Below are 20,146 nucleotides of genomic sequence, written 5' to 3'. Positions count from 1 at the left end.
AGTGACTTCTAGCTTTTAGAACGTTCTGATGTATGCCAGGCTCCTGTAAGAGTTAAATGAGATGTCCGCAAAAAATTCCAAGCATGCTTGCAGCTCTTACTTCCTGACTTCTGCTCTCTTCAGATTATTCTAATTAGTTGTATGAAAACTGCAAGTTCATGAAAAATATACCATGCTTTCACCTGGCGGTCACAGTAATTGTGCACAATCTTATATATATTTGTCCAATTAGATGGTATAAATCAATGAACAAAGTAGAAATAATTCATAGCTTATAGAAAGATGGCTAACAGGCATTTAGCTAGAAAACTTCACAATAAATTCAGTGGGGCTTCTGACCAAGTAAGCATGCACAGAATTGCAGCCCAAGCGAACCAAAGCAGTTTGAAAAGCTATTCTGGCTTACATTGATTTACTTGTCAAAATATGAGAAAAAACATATTCTCTTAATATTAGAGTGCAATTCTAGGCAAGTTTCCACAGAAGTAATTCCCACAGTGTTCAGTGGGGTTTACTCAGTGCTTTTTTTGTAAAAAAAAAAAAAAAAAAGTGCAGGAACGCACAACTTGTTAATCTTTTATTTATTTATTTATAAATCATTTTTTCTTGGAGAAATAAAATATTTTTATGTGCTTCCCCCCTAAAGATGAACTTACTTCTGAGTAGACATGCATAGGATTGGGCTGTCAATCTCCACATCCCCTTCCCCCTAGCTACTTTTTCTACACATGGGGAAAAAATACTGTACAGGCGCACTTGTAGCATGTAGTATATAGTGTGGCACTACTTCGCGGAGAGGAAGCAGTGAATGGTTTCCGAAAAATGGCTTACATGAGTTCCATGTAGTAAAATTACTCTAAGCAACTGTGGGAGTAAGAACAAAAAGGAATTCTTACATGAGAGGGGTCCTTAGGTGCACATAGAAACAGCTATGTTTGCAAACAAGCAATTAAATATGGTTTAATTCAGGTATCAGAATACTCTGTGTCTTTGGGAAGGCGCCTGGCATGCAACTGTATGTGCTGCCCTGATTGAGACATACAAAATTATGCAGGGGATGGACAGAGTAGATAGAGAGATGCTCTTTGTATTGTATTGGCAACCTTCAGTCTCGAAAGACTATGGTATCGCGCTCTGAAAGGTGGTTCTGGAACAGTGTCTAGTGTGGCTGAAAAGGCCGATTCGGGAGTGACAGTCCCTTCCACACCGGGAGCAAGTGCAGTCTATCCCTGGTCTGTCTCCCTGGCTATGGGCCTTCCTTCTTTGCCTCTTTGCCTCAGACTGCTGGCCAAGTGTCTCTTCAAACTGGGAAAGGCCATGCTGCACAGCTTGCCTCCAAGCGGGCCGCTCAGAGGCCAGGGTTTCCCACTTGTTGAGGTCCATCCCTAAGGCCTTCAGATCCATCTTGCAGATGTCCTTGTATCGCAGCTGTGGTCTACCTGTAGGGCCCTTTCCTTGCATGAGTTCTCCATAGAGGAGATCCTTTGGGATCCGGCCATCATCCATTCTCACAACATGACCGAACCAACGGAGGCGTCTCTGTTTCAGCAGTGCATACATGCTAGGTATTCCAGCTTGTTCCAGGACTGTGTTGTTAGGAACTTTGTCCTGCCAGGTGATGCCGAGAATGCACCAGAGGCAGCGCATTGATGCTCTTTACACTCTCACATAACACCAGAACCAGGAGACATCCACTAAAATTGAGTGTTGGGAGAGTTAGAACAGACAAAAGAAAATATTTCTTTACTCAGCGTGTGGTTGGTCTGTGGAACTCCTTGCCACAGGATGTGGTGACAGCATCTGGTCTGGATGCCTTTAAAAGGGGATTGGACAAGTTTCTGGAGGAAAAATCCATTACGGGGTACAAGCCATGATGTGCATGGGCAACGTCCTGATTTTAGAAATGGGCTATGTCAGAATGCCAGATGCAAGGGAGGGCACCAGGATGAGGTCTCTTGTTATCTGGTGTACTCCCTGGGGCATTTGGTGGGCCACTGTGAGATACAGGAAGCTGGACTAGATGGGCCTATGGCCTGATCCAGTGGGGCTGTTCTTATGAGCAGCTGCTGTGCATTGCTGGAGAGGAGCTGCAAACGCTGGCTGGCTGACGGAGGGCATGCTTGTGGGGGAAGGATGAGGAGGATCTCTGGCAAAGCTGCACAGCACATTGTACACACGTAGAATCCCTTTTCACCTGCCCTTAGCATGTGAAAACGGTGCAGATATATATCTCTGCCAGGATTAAGAGCCCAATCCTAGGTATGTCTACTCTGAAGTAAGTCTCATTCTAGTCAATGAAGCTTACTCCCAGGAAAGTGCCTAGGATTGCAGCCTAAGAGCCCAATCCTAAGCATGTCTACTCAGAAGTCCACTTTAGTGAATGGGGCTTACTGTGGATAGGATGGCAGCCTCAGAGCCCCTCCTCTGCCTGTCTCCTCAGAAGTCAGTCCCAGTAGAGGCAGTGGGGCTTTCTCCCAGGAAAGTGTGGAGAGGACTGCAGCCTCAGAGCCCCTCCTCTGCCTGTCTACTGAGAAGTAAGTCCCACTAGAGGCAGTGGGGCTTCCTCCCAGGAAGGTGCGGAGAGGACTGCAGCCTCAGAGCCCTTCCTCTGCCTGTCTACTCAGGCTGCAAGGCTATGACACTTTCCCGGGAGTAAGCCCCATTGAACACAATGGAACTTACTTCTGAGTAGACATGCATAGGCTTGGGCTCTCAGGCTGCAAGGCTATGCACTCTTTCCCAGGAGCAGATGTGTGGGACGCAGAGGCGGGGTCCCCTGGGATCTGCGGATAGATGAAAAAGTTGAGTTTGGATTCTGCAGGTACAGGGTGGGGGAAGGCCTGTATTTATTTCTTATCATTATTTTATGCTGCATCTCTTGGGTACAAGAAAATATATGAGACCGTTCTGTGAGCAAGTGAATATACACACTTGCTTCCACTGGGGCTAACTTGTCTAACTGGGGCTAACTTTTCTAACTCTAGAAGTGATCCAATACCAAAGATTTTAGGATGGAATAAAACAGGGGAGGGGGCCAGAGAAAGGAGAGCTTGAAAGTCAGATACTAATTAGCAATAATTAGACAGCTTTATTATTTATGCAAAATGCACTGTGAATTGAATCCATTCAATTGTACTCATCAGTGCCTTGTTTATGTTTGCTGCCAAGGAAAGTTTTCTGCTTTGAAGAATGGCTATTTATCAGACATTACACACTATAATATGCTTAGAGCTTCCAAACTCGTTGAGTTAAACCCTCACCTGGCCCAGGAGGGCATACAGACAATTTACCTTCATGAGACTTGAAAACAGGGCTGGCCCAAGAGCTCCTGACAGCTGAGGCAACATGCCAAAGGCTGACTCCCCTTGCCCAATGACATGCCAGCGTCTGCTCCTCCCACTCCCCAATGTTCTAGCTCAGCATTCTCCTCCTCTCTGCATTTCTTCTTCCTCTCTGTCCCCCTCTTTATTTTCCAATCCAGGGAGTGGGAGGAAAAGCAGCAGCACTGGAGGCAAGTAGACTGACAGAGATGGGCACCCTCCACCAGCCTACTGCACCATCACTTCAGTTGGCTTCATGGATGCTTGGGTCTGCTTGGAAATCACATTGTTTCTGGATATAACATTGTGTTATTCCCTACAGTAGCTTCATGACCAAGTCATTGCACTTTTCTTTTTGTCATTATGTTAAGAAAACCAAAGTATATTTGTAGAAAACTAAAACAGAATGCATGTTCAGACTGCTACATATTGTGTGTTGGCATCCTTCAGTCTTGGAAGACTATGGTATTGTGCTCTGAATGGTGGCTCTGGAACAGAGCGTCCTCTCCAGTGCGCAAAGCCTGGGTAAAGTAGGTATGGAGGATAGGCTGTTACCCATGCTGCAAATCCCCCCTCTCCACGTCGCTGAAATGGTCCAATGGAAAGGCAGAGGCCAATACGGTTGGTTCCAGCGGCGTCGCAGGAGTTGCCAGAACGTGACTGTGTTCAGCCGTGAACTGCCTCAGGGACTCCGGCTCCGGATTTTGCCTCGAGGTTGACTCCTGAAGCCTTTTCCATAACTGGATGTAGCCACAAGGCAGTGGAGGTTTGGGATCAGAGTTTTCCTTCTCTCAGATGAGCTGCCTTCCCAGGCTGACGAATCTCATCTACCCGGTGGCTGTTTAGTCGCCTCTTACGACAAGTACAGCCAAACTGAGGGCCTATTCTTATCCCCAGCCCCCAGGGGAAAGACTGCTACATAATGTGCTCTGGATTCTTGTAACACAAATAGCATAACATAAAATGTCTCTCTTGGTTTTAGAGGCAGGCTGCCTCTGATTGCCAGATGCAGGGGAAGGCACCAGGACTCAGGTTGTGTCTGTTGTCTTGTGTGCTCCCTGGGGCATTTGGTGGGCCACTGTGAGATACAGGAAGCTGGACTAGATGGGCCCTTGGCCTGATCCAGCAGGGCTCTTCTTATGTTCTTACGTTCTGCATTCTGCCATACAAACCGAATGCTATTGGGTTATACTCCTTGGATAAAATTCCACAGGGTTGGTAACAGAACAGAAACATAGCAAGCAGAAAGACAAATTAGCCAAACTGATCACAATAAGTGAACTTGACAAGATGGTCTGTTTCAAATGCCAATTGAGACATTCAGAGGCTTATTTCTTCTTTACATCAAAGGAGAGTTTGACAGGATAATTACTTTCAATTCCACCTCTCTAAACCACCTATACTACTCTCATTTCCTAACCAGCCTAAGACAGACAGCTCTCAGAAGGTTTTGCTGAGATAATATATGTAGAATGGCAAATTAGTAGTGCGGCAGAGGGATGGAGCTTTCAGACTGACAGGGCTCCTTTTCCTGAATCTTGAATGTTGTGGCCATCATTCAAAACAAAAAGGTATAAAATGACAAATTCAAGAGCAGGCGACCACACAGGCAGATGAGACAATCACCCAGGGTGGTAAAATTCAAAGGGAACTTTTGTGTTAATAACTGTACAAGCTTAGTGTGCACCCTAGAATGCTCTGTCAGGGAGGCACAGTTAAGCTTATGCAGGGAATCAAATTTTGCTAATAGCAGCAAAGGCTGAGGAGAGCTGGGGTGGGGTGGACAGAGAAATGGGGGATAAGATCCAGTGTGTGTGACCTGTCATTGGATCCAGCCCTCCCCCTTCCAACACGCCCCCAGTTTCCCCTGACATGCCCTCTTACTCTCCTTCCCTGCCCACTGCCCACCTTCAATGCACCTCCTTTGGTGGTACGTGTTCACAGTCGGCAGCCATTCATGATGGTGGTTCCTTTGCGCTCACTATCACTCTCTGTGGCATCAACAGAGAGAGCCTTCTGCTGATGTAATGCTAGTTCCATCAGTGGAAGGCAGCCATAGGATTGGGCTCCTAATATATCAGTGTAATAGTCAACTGAAGAGCCGTTGCTAAGGTTACTTACAAACCTATACCAAATCTTGCTTGACTTTTATACAAATTAACAGTGTTTTAAAAAATAAATTTTAAAACTGCCATATATGCATTTAAACTTGCCTTTTACTGGAGATATTCTCATTTTTAAATTGTGATTTTATTATTATTTCAGATTTTTTCCTAATATGTAAACTACCCTGTAAGTTTGATTTTTAGAAAAATATAGTTCAATCTAATCATCCATCAAGTGATCAGTAACAAACCAATTGTTCCAGCTTCCATATAACAAGAGCTAAAACAAGCAGTACAAAAGGTTAGCAACACACTTGGGCTGCAATCCTGGGAGTAACTCCCATTCAACTCAATGGGGCTTATTTCTGAGTAGACATGCACAGGACTGCACAGAAAGTCAACTTTTATCTTATGACGTCTGTTTTACATTCCACTTCCTAAATATCAGCATAATACTGAACTGCATTTTCAACAGAATTCCACCTGGTGGCGAGGAGAAACAACTCACAATAGGATGGGAGAGAGGCCACCTTCTTAGCATGAAGGCTAAGAATAAACTTCAGTATTATTATAAAAGAGATCTAAATTGTAACTTGGAAATAAAGCATTTTACTATCTCAGTGCTTAAGATTTGAGACTGCTAGAACATTACTAACGTACATTAGTAATATAGTTGTGTGTCGCTTAATGACAGGCGTTACATGGCACCCCGTCGTCAAGTCTGAAGCCTTCAAAACTGAGGGAAGCTGCACTCCTCTTGCCTCCGCAGGTTTTTCTGAGCTCCATAGAGGCAGTGCATGTGACCTGTCACTGGATCCATCCATTCCCCCCAACACACCCCTGACATAGTCTTGTTTTGCATATGTAAAAAGTAATAGAAATAATCCAAATAGATAGGAACAAACAACATACCTGTTCATTCTTAGTCAGTCTGGTTTTGTTATGTATGTCTGATGTTACCAGGTTGAACCCATGTCTCTCAGACAGAATTCTTAATAGCAAAACCACAGTTCGACTCCCACACTTTCCAACTCTGTTGTACACCACTTGGCTAGGAAATGGAAGTACCTAGATAAGAGAAACAAAGTAATATTGCTATAATTTGAGAAACTAGCATCACCCGCATATGTCTCTTTCAACTGATCAAACACAAGAGTTTCTCTGTAAAATATCAGACAGGTAGCTGCATTAGTTTGTAGCAACAAACAAAATGAAGCATGTGGCTCTTAAGATTAATGAAATCATGACTGTATAAGCCTTTGTGAACTATAGTTCTAGTCTACAAAGTTTCAGGACAATAAATTTATAGCAAAATACCCCTTTTTGTGTGTATTATGATTCAAGATTAAATTAGTGGTGGTTTCCATTTCCTGCTGAAAACAATTGGAGGACTGCACTTTTCAATTAACAGTGGGGACCATTTGTGTGTCCTCCACTCCCTGCTCTCTGGCTGTTAAGAGAGGTGGAGAACCAAACTATGAACAATGTGCTTCAGTTCACGTGAGGCAAATTATCATTTATTTAGAAAGCTCCATCAACGTCCACAGCATTTTACATACAATGAAAAAAGACAAGGGAGCTGGCTTGCAAAATGAAGCAATCCCATTTAAAATGTGGCCAATATAGGCAGGATATCAAAAGCTTTCCACTGCATGCTGTCTTCATATGCAGTACTTACCTTGCCAATCAATGCTGCCTCTGCTCACGTGCATATCATTTTAAATTCACATTAATGCGTTCTCGAGAAGACAGGCTGAGGAGCTAATAAGGTTTTTCTTGCAGCTCTGGGAAATCACAGCTTTCATTTACTTTTCAATTTAATTTTTAATATTTTGAGTTATTACTACCTCATTTCTGTCCACCCTCTGACACTGAAAGTCAGACAGCTGTATCCAAATTACATCTTCATGACTAGCCACAGGAAATATTACTTATTCATGAAAAACACCTTGCTTAGTTTAAATGGCTTTAATCGTGCTTTGCCACTAAGCTCAGTAGCAAAAAACTTTCATCAAGTTTAAATAAATACCTGCAAATAAACTGTGCTCCTTACATAATGGCACTAGTAAATTACAAAGAGGAAAAAAACCTGAGAATACATTCTGATACGCTTGCTTCTTTAAAATGGTCATAACTGTTGGCAAATGGAGGGTTGCCAACATTTCAAGGTTTGTCCTGGAGTCTCCAGGAATCTATATCACTCACCAAGTGACTATGGAAAGCAATACCAGAGATTCTAACAGGGCCTCTGAGAATTTATAGTATTACATCATGATAAAAACCCTCCAGGAATAGCTTCAAACTGAGTTGGCAATCTTAGGCAAAAGTGTTATACAGGGCAACACACTAAAGTCAAAATGAGAATAATTTGTGGATTGCAGTTCCATGAAGTGTTTATCAATTTCAACATAGTTCCCCCACTGCAAATACCAAATCTCATTAAGTGCTTAATGGAGCAAATTTCTTTGCTTCCGTCACCTATGTTTCTAGCTTGCTTTGTTAGATAGGCTTGCTTTACTATGTGGTTGCTTGTATTTGCTTCTCTTATGAGAAGGAAATACAAGCAGAAATTTGCATTTATCGGCACTTAACACTGCTGCAGTCATATGACAATCACAATGTTTTATGCACTCTACGTGGGGCTGCCCTTGAAGACGGTCCGGAAATTACAACTAGTACAGAATGCAGCTGCTCGTGCGGTTGCTGGGGCACGTCGGTTTGACTCTGCCGAGCCGTTGCTTCGGCAACTACACTGGCTGCCAGTTCTGTTCCGGGCCCAATTCAAGGACCTCAAATTCAATTTGAGGGACCGCCTCCTTCCTTATAATCCCGCCTGTGCTCTTAGATCATCTGGGGGGGGCCCTTTTGACTGTGCTGCCACCAAGAGAGGTGAGAGGGGCGGCGGCCAGGAAGAGGGCCTTCTCGGTGGTGGCCCCCGAACTCTGGAATACCCTTCCCTTAGAATTGAGAACTGCTACCTCTTTGTTAACATTTCAGCGTAGACTGAAGACCTATTTATTTCAAAAAGCTTTTAACTGCTGACAGGCTGGCTGGCTGGCTTTCTCTTTTTTCTTTTTTATATTAGAATCCACGGGGCTTGTTTTAGATTTTTTAATTATGTACACCTGTTTTAATTGTTTTTAATTGCTATTTTTGTATTTATAATTGTTGTAAGCCGCCTTGTGTGCCCATGGGGCAAAAAGGCAGGATGTAGTAGTAGTAGTAGTAGTAGTAGTAGTAGTAGTAGTAATAATAATAATAATAATAATAATAATAATAATAATAATAATAATAATAATGTTTTAGCTGAATTTTCTCTACCTCTGTAGGTAACAAAGTACTGAAGTGTATGAATGGAGGATCTTTCGCAGACTCTTATGTTCCAATTATAATGGTCTGGAAGTTTTCGGCAGCTGTCCACTTAATCTAAAAGAGTTATTATATGTGTGTTTATTTATTGTTTCCTAAACGTTATTAGCAATTTAAAAAAGCAATATCAATGTTGTAATATTATAGGGAGGGGGAATATTTGGATCAAGATTATGGCATGGAGGGAGGGGAAGTTTTCCCCTTACCATTGGCCTGATCCAGATAACCCCTCATTTCACAGCTGCAATTTAAGAAAGGAAAATCAATCATACTACAGTCAACATGATGACATAATGTGTAGTTTAGCCCAAAGTAGCAGACATTTTTGTTCCTTTGCTCCAGTGGTTTTTGATGCAAAAAGGAAACTAGTCCAAAACACATTTGCCCTCACAAGGGCCAGAGCAGAAACCTCCATGTGTTCTTTGCAAGCACTCACAGGGCCAGGAGACACCCCCCCCCCTAAAAAAAACTATTGGTGCAAGTGTTCATGTCTTGTAAGATACAGACAAAAACCTCTGCCAGTCTTAGAATGCTGAGGAATAAAGGCCACATGCTAACTGCTTGCTGCTCAGCTTGCTCAGGTACAAATCAGGTGCCCACCCTAAGCCCATGTCCTGGGCAGGCTGGATCCGGGTACAGGATACCCTCAGCCTTATCATGGGTGGGGTGGGGGTGACATTCCTGGCGTTTTTTTTAAATTTCCAACATGACATAATGTTGGAAATTCCTGGAAGCCCTGTTAACATCTCCAGAATTGCTTTTAATAGCCCCCCAATTAATGCTGATTACTGGAGATTCCAGACCAACCCTGCAGAGTTAGCAACCCTAATCTTGCCTAGTGCTGTTCTGAACTGACTTCTAATACTCAAATTCTTCATTATTTCTATCAAAATTAAACAAGTTGAGGCAATTTAGCAAAAGACAGAGGTGTAGCTTAGGGAAGAAAATACTTGCTTTTTTATGAATGTTGATTCATCAACGTTCAAACATTGATTGCTTTGTACCATAAAACTACTTGAGAATTTCCACGTGAGATTCCAGTCGAAAGCAGGAGCGCCACACCAGTTTATTTCTCTCTTTCGAACAGCACCTTGAACACCCTTCAGTATCACTAGCCAACTTGCTTAATCTTCAGCATCCTTGATATTCAAAGCAAATACTTGCTTCGTACAATGTTTAATAATTAATGCAATTTTAAAACACAGACCTCACAAAGCAGAAGGGAGAAAACCATGCTGTTTTCAATTCTCCTTACTTTCAGTGCATATTCTCAAGTAGTTCCTGTGTGGTTCTTTGCCTACACACAATCCCACATATGCAAGCAGCAGCAGAAAAACAATAAGCCAGGGGTTTTCAAACTGGGGCATTGTGACACCCCAGCCTGAGGGCCCTGGCCTCTTCCCCCTTAAGGGGGGGCAGCCAGGAGGCAGGGAGAAGGCAGTAGCACGATCCCCAGGATCGTGCTGCTCAGGGGGCTGCAGGGGCTTGGCTGTAGTTACCAGAGCCTCCAGCAGTCTCCCGAGGTTGCAGGGAAAACCTGCCCAACTGTCTGCAGGGTTCCCCAATGCTCCCCGACTGTCTGAAGGGCTCCCCGATGAAAGTGGAGCGATCGCGCCCTGCCTCTGCTAAACCAGAAGTGGAGCGTGATAGCTCCACTTTCACTTTTGAAGCATCGGGGAGCCCTGCAGACAGTCGCATAGGGCTCCCCGCACCTCCAGGTTGCTGCAGAAGGCTCTGGTAAGTACAGCCAAACCCCTGCAGCCCCCTGAGTGGTGCGATCCTGGGGATCGTGCGGCTGCCTTCCCCCCACCCCCCTGCCTCCCCCTGCCCCCGCAATGACTTAGAGCGGTTCAAACTCTCCTAGAGAGTTTGAAAACTGCTGCAATAAGCTGATGTAGTAGGTAGACTGATCGGAAACGAGGGGGTTGTGGTGTGTTAAGTGCTGGACAACACAAGGCTAGTGGGCTGGTTGGCGGACCACAAGTTATGCAGCTCTGGTTTCATACATTTTGGTAAAGTTATTGCTTCCTAAATAATATGCCAACGATCACTCCACTTTCATCGGGGAGCCCTTCAGACAGTCAGGGAGCATCGGGGAACCCTGCAGACAGTCGAGCAGGGCTCCCTGCACCCGTGGGTCTGCAGGAGGCTCTGGTAAGTACAGACAAACCCCACTATCGTATGGGTGATTATGAGTCCAACAATTATAAAACTTTTAGCAAACCGCATACTGGCACAAGAATAAAAGGTACTTTTGAATGATCAATTCTAAAATGCCCTAGACACTACAGTGTTCCAAAAGAGGGACCTGAAAATAAAACTGAAACCACTGCAATAGAATCAAGGAACTTGAAATGGGACACTGAGCATACACCCTTGAAAACAGATCAAATAAGGCCATTATTAGTTCTGGTTTTTATTCTATTATGAACTCATTCAGGAAATGATCCCACAAATTCAAGTTTTCAAAGTCTCTGCTCATGAAAGCGGTGCTGAAGTAGATGAGCCTTTAACTAATAGAGCCCTCTGAGGACAAAGCGGAATGTTTTGAAAACAGCATTTCAACTTTTTGATCTTACTGGCAGCAGAACTGTTTAGAAGGATAAGGAATTGCACTGTTCCATAGACATCCAACATTCCTAAATAACAAGAAAAATGAAAACAGAGGAACAAAACACAGCTACTACACTATTAAATGCAGCTAAATTTAGACTCCCTACTCTTCCAGTGGCAAGCAATTATGCAAGCAAATTACAGACTTTTCTGAAGGATGTAAAAGAAACTCAGATCCTGATTCCATACACTAAAATTCTGAATATGTTCACCTAAACCAGAGAGCTATAAAAAGTGCACACTTCCCTATGCCAGCTGATGGAACTGCACATGCACATAGCAGTGTTCAGGTCTTCAAAAGGAAGCCTAGAATTGCAGGACTTCCCTGTTGCCAGTGTCCCCACCCCAAACTAAGTTTGAGAAAAGGGGACGGTGGAAGAGAAGTGGCAGGCAGGTAAGTAATAATAAAACCAATATAAAACAAAGTTTAAAATCAGTAGATATGAAACTAAGAATAATCAGCAATTGGTGTTTTAAAAATCCATTACAGCATTATATCATAAAAATATGAGGAAAACAGAAGCATTTTCATCATGAATAAGGAACACAATGCCTGAGATCAAGGTGTCTCCCTGGAAGAGACTCCCATAGGATTGGCACCACTACATTGCTACTGTCTGCACCATCTCGACTGGAAGTGACAACATGAGGAGAGTCACGGAAAGCTGACCTATTGGCTCAATTAAGGCTTTAATGAAGTGTGATGCTGATAAATGGGGGACAACCTTCTTACCTGAACTTATCCTTACCTTGAAAGTATCCTTGCTCATATGTTGTCTATGTCTGAATATTTAATTTTAATGTACTGTATGTTGTGAGCAATGGGACACTGAGATATATTTATATAAGGTAGGGAGAAATGGAGTCACTTTCTTTGGGACACTTTTGAGGGAACTGAGGGAAGGAGAAGGCCATGAAAGGGAAACTAGGAGTACCTGCTACTCCAGTACTACTAGGAAAGTAGTTATTGTCTCTCTTTTCCTTTTAAAGTTTCAGTTTATTACATTTGTTTTGGTTTGATTCATTTCATTATTTCTTATCCACTTGTTTTTGTTCTACATGGATTTCACTGGGAGACTTATCCAGTTTACTTGATCATATTTTGTTTTATTAATTTATAATAGTAAAAAGGAAAAAGAAAGACAATTAAAATAAGGAAAACAAACAACAACATTAAAGATACATTTAAAAAGTACAAAAATACTTCTAATAAAGTGGCATGGGCGAAGTAGAATGTTCTAATTACTTACAGCTTTATATCTTAATAATCTAAATTTCCACAAATTTATATGTTATATCTCTAACAGCATCTCTTATCTTCTCATGTATTCCATTTCAGATTACTATTTCAGATTAATGTTCTCCATTCCTTTCAATCTAATCTTCAAATCCACAACTCATTAACTCATTATTCTCTCTCTCATCCAGAAAGTCAATAACTGATTCCCAGTTTGTCATAAAATTTTCTGTTCTCTTTAAGTAAGGTCATAAGTTTATTTATTTCTGCAAAGTCCATTAACTTTCGTCCACCATTCTTCTACTGATGGAATATCTGTAATTTTCCAATACTGTGCATAAAGTATTCTAGCCACACTTATCATATATAAAAATAAAATTTTGAATTTTTTTCCACGTGCTCATCTATCATGCCCAGCAAAAAGACTTCAGGTTTCATTAGAACATTTGTTCTTAGCTCCTGCTAACATGCCTGGCTATCTCATCCCCTCTGCTGGGTCTCTTTTAGGCCAGTTCTGTCCTCCACCCAGTAGTTTGTCTCTGCACTTCAGTCCCGCCAATCCTTTCTTCCTTCTTGCTTTCTAGTGTTTCATGTTCATCTTCCTCCTCTTCTACCCTCCTGACCAGCCTTCCAATCAAGTCTTCTTCTTGACCAACCAGCCTTCCTCTTCCCCCCAACATAAGACTCAACTTTAAAGAATGGCCCTGGATCCACCTTCTCCCTCTCAATTGAATGTCATCAGTAGTAGTGGGCTAGGAGTGTCCCACTAGGAAGTTACCATGCTGCTTTGTTCACTGCTGGATATGTGACCCCCAAACTATCTGCATAAGCAGTCTGAACTATCACAAAGTAAAGCGCATGACACTAAGATTACTCTATGTTCTCAGGTCCATCCTAACCATAAGGCCCACCTCATTCACTCACCTTCACTGAATATCTACCAGATTTTTTTGAGGGGTGGGGGCGGCAGCATTTGGCACTTGGCCTTCCATGCCAGGAAGTCTTGGTTGGCTCTGAATGTGCTGTCCTAAGTCTCTCCAAAATCACCCCAAAACCACCAGGAGCCCACTGTATCAGCAAACTGGGCTTCTGGTAAAGAAGTGCTGTTGCAACACCTTCCTATCCCTTGTGAGTGCCTGAGAAGCAAGAGACCATTTCCTAACTAACTGGAAAGGCTAAACTAGATGCTAGCTAACCATTCACTGCAATAAAGCTCATTTGTATGAAGGAAAAAAAATTCCAGAGCCTTCCAAAGTATCTGATCTCATTAGCAATTCTGTACATTAGTCTACTTTCTGTTGGCTGTTTTTAAACACTTAACCTTGACTGCAAGCCCCAGTAGCTTTCTGTTGAGAAAAGTGCTTGATTTTTTTACAGATGGAATCTGACACCTGCCATTGTTTCTGCATTTCAACTGCTTGATAAAAACAATATTCCCTAACTGTTTTCCCTTGGGAGACTGCCTTGTCATTCTCACGACAAAAAGGTTTGGAGTAATAAGTATATGATTAATCTTGTGTAAAAGAACTCTAATACTGCTCATCAGTCCTCTTCTCCCTACTGCCAAAGCCATTCTAAGCATTTTCTTGAGCTAATGTCCGGGAATAAAGCATAAGGATAAAAAAGTACAAACAGCCTATTTTAATTAAACTAGAAATCTGCATAAGATGATGAATCCACACATGACAGCTTAAATCTGTCCAGAAGTTTTTGCATCAAAAAAGAACAGATAAAACGAATGTAGGAGACAAAGCTGGTTACCAGCAGGGGCTTTGCATTATCAAATGCTGTCATTGGGCATGGCGAGGCAAAAAAAGCAGCTGCTGCCACCAGGATAACGTGGTTTCCCCCTAAGAAACTTTCTAGCCTGTTTTCTGGATACAAAGGAGCCCCAGAGTGTGTGAACGTTCAACTTACCTTACAGAAGATTAGACATATTTTTATGTGAAAACCCCTACCTATGAAATCGCTCACAGGGGTGGCTCAAGACCTACTAGTACACAAGGAGATGTGTCAAATGCAGCCCTCCTTACACGGTGATGCATCATACTCTACTCTTCCTGTTCCCTGGACTGGAAAAGGAAGAGTGAAAATGAACTGGAGTGAAAGAGGAAGGGTGCCCACCTCTCTCCTCGGTAGTTCCTCTTCCATTCCATAAGAACTGAATAAAATTCCTGCTGACAGTACCTTGGAATGTTTTGGTGCTTAGTGAAGGGGTCATCACCAAGCTCCAAGACAGGAAGCTGTGACTGGCCCCATAACACCCCCTTTAAAACTATCCAAGCTTTAAAGCTAGCACTCCCACATCTAGTGGGGGAGCTATGAATCCCAAAAACTAATTACGTGCAGTGTAAATAGGTACCTGCTTTTTGTTCATCCGTCATTTTCAATGAATGACCACTAGTCATCCCATCACATTACTAACTGTAAAATATATATCTTCATAGAAAGTGCTACCATTGGTTCAGGAATTCTTCCTTTCAGTAAAGGGCCAATGGCTACCACTAGGGTATTGCAAAGTTTATTGTAAAGGCAGCATCTCTCCATTAATTATTATTATTATTATTTCCAGTTTAGCTAACTGATCTTTGTACACTACTAAAAATCTATAAGCACCACCCATCTTTGAAAGGCTTCTTCGATAAAATCACAATCAGCTAGATCTAAAATTCACTTCCTAAATCCCCTCAATCCTCTTTGCAATGTTTTTGTTTCCTTTGGAGCATGCCGTAATTCCTACTGACATACCACATGCATTAAGAAAGTTGGACAGCATCCCATAACAGAACTCACTGGATGAGCCAGTGGATAAGCTGCATAACTGAAGAATACACAGTATGAAGGAATCCCAGGAATTCTAAAAGTATAGGGAAAGTGCTCACCCAATAACATTATACTCTATATTATATTATAGTTTCTCAAACTGTGGGCCGGCCGCAAATCAATTTCAGATGAGTCCCCATTCATTTCAATATTTTATTTTTAATATATTAGACTTGATGCTACCATGGTATGTGACTGCATTTGGGGAAATGTTACACATCTGTGCCTTTAACAGGCTACTATGCCTATGCTTTTAACAATGATAGTAAATAGAACTTACTCCTAAGTAAGTGTGGTAGGATTGCAGCCTAGGATTGTTAAAAATTTTCCTGCTTGATGTCACTTCCTGTCATGACATCACTTCCGGTGGGTCCTGACAGATTCTCATTCTACAAAGTGGGTTCTGGTACTAAAAGTTTGAGAACCACTGCCCTATAACAATATCAAATTTCCATAAAAACCAGAAAGTTAATTGATCACAAACATTTCTAATGGGCTCAGTTCTAATATTACTACTGCTTCCAGTTGCAGGGATTCACAGATTTTGGCTGGATTTGGTAGCCAGGCACAATTTGTAGTCACCATGCATACAGCTCCTCTAAGTCCTTAAACAGAAATGAAAGAGCTGGTCTTTCATTTCATATGAGCCTTTAAAAGGAAACAAAGGTAGGGAGAAAGTTATCTGTTGCTTTGAAGTCGAGTGTGACGTAAGATTGGCACCCCAACCCAACCCAATTTTCTGTGTGTGCTACTGAACTCCAGGAAAGGGCAGTCTTTCTTTTTTTAATATGGCACAATGTGACAGGCCCTTCCAACTACAAATTCTTTGCAACGTGTGGAATGGGGGGGGGGGAGAAGGAGGTGAACAAGGGGCAAGTGGGCAGGAGACAGAGATTCATAGGCACACCTGGCTAACTGATTTCCACAGTTATTCTCTGATTAGAATTACACTGCCTCCCCCCAGTTCTCTAATTTTTGTAGTTCCTACCTGAAGCAATCATTAAAAGCTGCATGTTTTAAGAAGTTGGAACACTTTACTATCTTGAAGACTTGCTGGTACTGATCATTAAACACAGGCTATAATGCACTCACCTATGGGTTACATAGGTTTCAATCTATGCAAATGTACTTTGGAGTAAATCTCACTGAGCTCTGTCGAGTTTACTTCCAAGCAAACATTCACAGAACCAAGCTGATAACATTGTGAAATGAAGAGGCTTGCATCAGTTCACAAATGGGGCCATAATAGTGTTAGGCCAGGAAATGTTATACAGTACTAGTGCATCCATCCAGAATGCAAGTCATTGTGGCACTTCAATCTTGGGGGGGGGGGGGATCACAGCTCTTGTTGTTTATAGCAGGGGTGCTCAAAGTTTTTGGCAGGAGGGCCACAACGTCTCTCTGACACTGTGTTGGGAGCCGGGAAAAAAAAAAAGAATTACTTTACATTTCAAATTTAAATAAATTTACATAAATGAATATATTAGAGACTGAAAATGAATGAATTCCATCCAGTTTATGATCCCATCCACCCTAGTAAGGGGGGGGATCTTCATGCCAGTTTTATGATCCCATCCACCCTAGTAAGGGAGGGGGATCTTCATGCCAGCTTATGATCCCATTCTCTCTCTCTCTCTCTCTCTCTCTCTCTCTCTCTCTCTCTCTCTCTCTCTCACACACACACACACACACACACACAGGGGGGATCTTCCACTATTTCACATACCCACCTGCTCACCTGGCCCCTCACCTACCCTCCTTCCCTTGCCTGGGCTGCCTACCTGCCTGCCCATGTGCTGCTGCTGCTGCAGCTGCCTGCCTGCCTGGCCGTCTGGCCGTCCAGCCAACCAGTCCTCCCTCCCTCCGGAGGGAGACATGCTTGGACCTGGGCTGGGTTCCCCTTCCTGGTGATCTCTCTATCTCCCCCCTGGCTCAGGTTGCAGGAGGGGAGGGGAGGGGAGGGGAAGGGAGCTGAGCGAACAGAGCAGAGCCCAGCCCCTGGGCAAGAAAGAAGACTAGCACGCAAGCGCGCAGGGGCCTTTATAGTGGGAAGTAACGCGAGACCTGCAAGTCTCACGTTACCTTCCCACTATAAAAGGCCCTGCAAGCCGACTGGGCTCGTCTTTCCTTCGCTGCCACTGAGCTCAGCGGCAGTGAGGGAAAGCAAGGCGCGGAGCTCGTGCAGCAGGCCAGCGCGGGCTGGGGCAAGGGCCGAGTGCCCATTGGAGGTGGGGGGACCCCCTGGGGGCCGGATGGGGACCCGTGGCGTGCTGCAAGTGGCGGGTTTGGGCACCCCTGGTTTACAGGAACAGCCTAGTTGACTGGCACAGGCATGTGGCTATTTACAGACTTGGATTACTATAAGACACAAAATTTTGGTCCTAGTTTATTTCATACATCACTTCTGTAGCACAATAGGTGGTAAGACAGCTGGCATACTGAATAAATAAGAAAACAAATAAAAATAACAGTGATGATATGTCCCTGCTACTATGATTGATTTAGACCAATTTTCTACTATTTTCTACTACCAATTTTCTACTACCCAATTTTCTACTACCACAATTTTTAAACAGACGTTTAGAGAAACACTTCAAAGCCAAGCCCACTTTGCACTTCCCATTGCCCTCTTGCATGGTTCAGTAGGCAGTATGTAGACAGATTAAGTGGGAGACAAGGTGCAGGCTCATTTATGGCTTTCATAGGCAATCGCCTCAACATGATCCCACTCTGGCATTTCAAAACATCTGTTTCATACTGTGAAGATCAAAGTTCTAGCATACCAATTTTCAAGATAGAGGGATTTGAACCTGAAGTGCACAGCGGACAACAGTGAAACATTTGGTGCTACAATCCTACTGTACTGGATTATTATTTTTTAAATCTGTCTTGTGATTAGAAATTCAAACTAAAAGGTGAAAAAGAAGAAGACTGAAGTTCTCTAAATAAAGTGTTCCATAACAGCAGGTGGGTGACTAGAATACATCTTAGCCTTATATACTTGATCACAGTGAACGGCTACACAGCTGCACCTGTGTGTTACCATATTCTGAGTCATTTTCTGGCCCAATGCAAAACCAAAATAGGAGTAAGACAAAACATTCAATGTGGACTACATTTAGAACTCATTTTTTCCCCAGAGATTCCAAACCTCTCATTCATCGTACTTTTCTTACTGTTCAGGTATTTTCTCTTTCATGGAGAACAACTTATGTGGGGCTTGTCAGGGGAATTTGCTAGTCCTGTCCCCATCCCTGTATGTTCAACATTTTGCTGCAGAGAAAACACACTGGAAATGGGGGGAGTTCCTCCCTGCAGTTGCTATCTTGGAATACTGTGGCAGCTCCAGCCTCTTGAGGGTCCTAGAGCAAAAGCCCTATGAGTGTTCCCAGAGGAACCCTGACTCCATACTTTGGGAAGTGCATGTGCAAGAACACTTTAGAAACTATAGGAACCCAACAGCAGGAAGATGCAAGTTCTCCATTCATGCTACCACCTGCAGCCTTAGACACGACGATGAAGAAGGACTTTTCCCCGTCCTCGTGATACTGGGATGCAGCTGCAACAACCAACCATCCTTTTTCTTTCACGAGGCCTGGGCTTCTCAAAACTAAGGTGTTGCGACGCCCCAGCCTGAGGGCTCTGGACTCTATCCCCTTAAGGGGCGGGGCAGGGGGAGGCAGCAACGCAATCTCCAGGATCGCGTTGCTATGGAGGGTACCAGGACTCGCATTTACTTACCAGCCCCTGCAGCAGCCTCCCCAGGGTGCAGGGAGCCCTGTGCAACCCTCCCACTTAGAAAGTGAAAGCGGAGCGATCGCACTCCAATTCCGGTTTTGTGGAGGCAGAGTGCAATAGCGCCACTTTCACTTTCTAAGCTTCGGGGATCCCTGCGGAAGCCCTGAACAGGGATTATGCAATCACTTTCCACAGGGACATATATTCCACTTGTAAATTAGTGCATAACAGAACAGAGGTGCTTAGAAGCAGAATGTGGGTAAACGTAAAGTAAGAAAAAAAGCAGCTCACCTTGCGAGGGGGCAGCCCGTGGTCATCCATGTAAGTGGAATTCCCTGGAAAGAAAAAGTGAGATGTAAACTCATTTCAGTGTGTCAGAAATGAAGCCAGTGCCATGCAGAACCAACTTCTAACAATGGTTTAGCTAAATTCAAGGAAACACACTGGTTCTTTCCAAAGGTTATTTATAGTGGAGATGAGTAGATCTTGGCTCTGCCTTGAATGTTCTTAAAAAGAATAACTGTTTTGTGCATGGATTGGGTATAAGGCAGTTTCGATCAATAAGGACCAGACCTAATGTGTAGCACATCTGTGCGAAATCACATGTGATTCCTTTCAATCAGGAAGGAAGGAGCTCCTCCAGACGCGTGTGGCCTCTGGGAACCCTAAGTGCCTCTGGGACCCCAAGTGCTAGGTGAACTGAGAGTTTAGCATCTGGGCGAGTTCAGCAGCAGGGCGAGGAGGCCAGGGCCCCATACACTGCCCTTCCTCTTCCCTTGAGAAGAGGGCTGCTAACCAGTGTAGGGTTTATAAAAGTACCCCTAAATAAAACAACAACAACAACAACAACAACAAAAAAGCTATGCAGTCAGACAGTCAGCAGCAGGGAGGGGGCTATCCAGTGTTCTGCATTTAGTGCCACATGTATGATTATATGGCTC

At 43.4% G+C, this 20,146-nt stretch overlaps 1 protein-coding gene across 3 annotated transcripts in view; it reads right to left on the bottom strand.

Moving 5' to 3' along the window:
* The window catches only part of UST (uronyl 2-sulfotransferase), a 175,367-nt gene that overhangs the window by 74,672 nt on the left and 80,549 nt on the right, over window positions 1–20,146 (bottom strand). For all 3 annotated transcript variants that reach the window (XM_066615538.1, XM_066615556.1, XM_066615546.1), the window contains exons 2-3: window positions 19,497–19,540; window positions 6,338–6,493 (exon numbers count right to left, since the gene is read on the bottom strand). In XM_066615538.1, the coding sequence (XP_066471635.1) occupies window positions 6,338–6,493; window positions 19,497–19,540 (200 nt within the window). The remainder of the gene's footprint in view (window positions 1–6,337; window positions 6,494–19,496; window positions 19,541–20,146) is intronic.

Source organism: Tiliqua scincoides, chromosome 1, assembly GCF_035046505.1.
Source record: "Tiliqua scincoides isolate rTilSci1 chromosome 1, rTilSci1.hap2, whole genome shotgun sequence".
Lineage (NCBI taxonomy): Eukaryota > Metazoa > Chordata > Lepidosauria > Squamata > Scincidae > Tiliqua > Tiliqua scincoides.
Note: the sequence above shows the minus strand (reverse complement) of the source record. Positions and strands in the feature narration are given on the sequence as shown.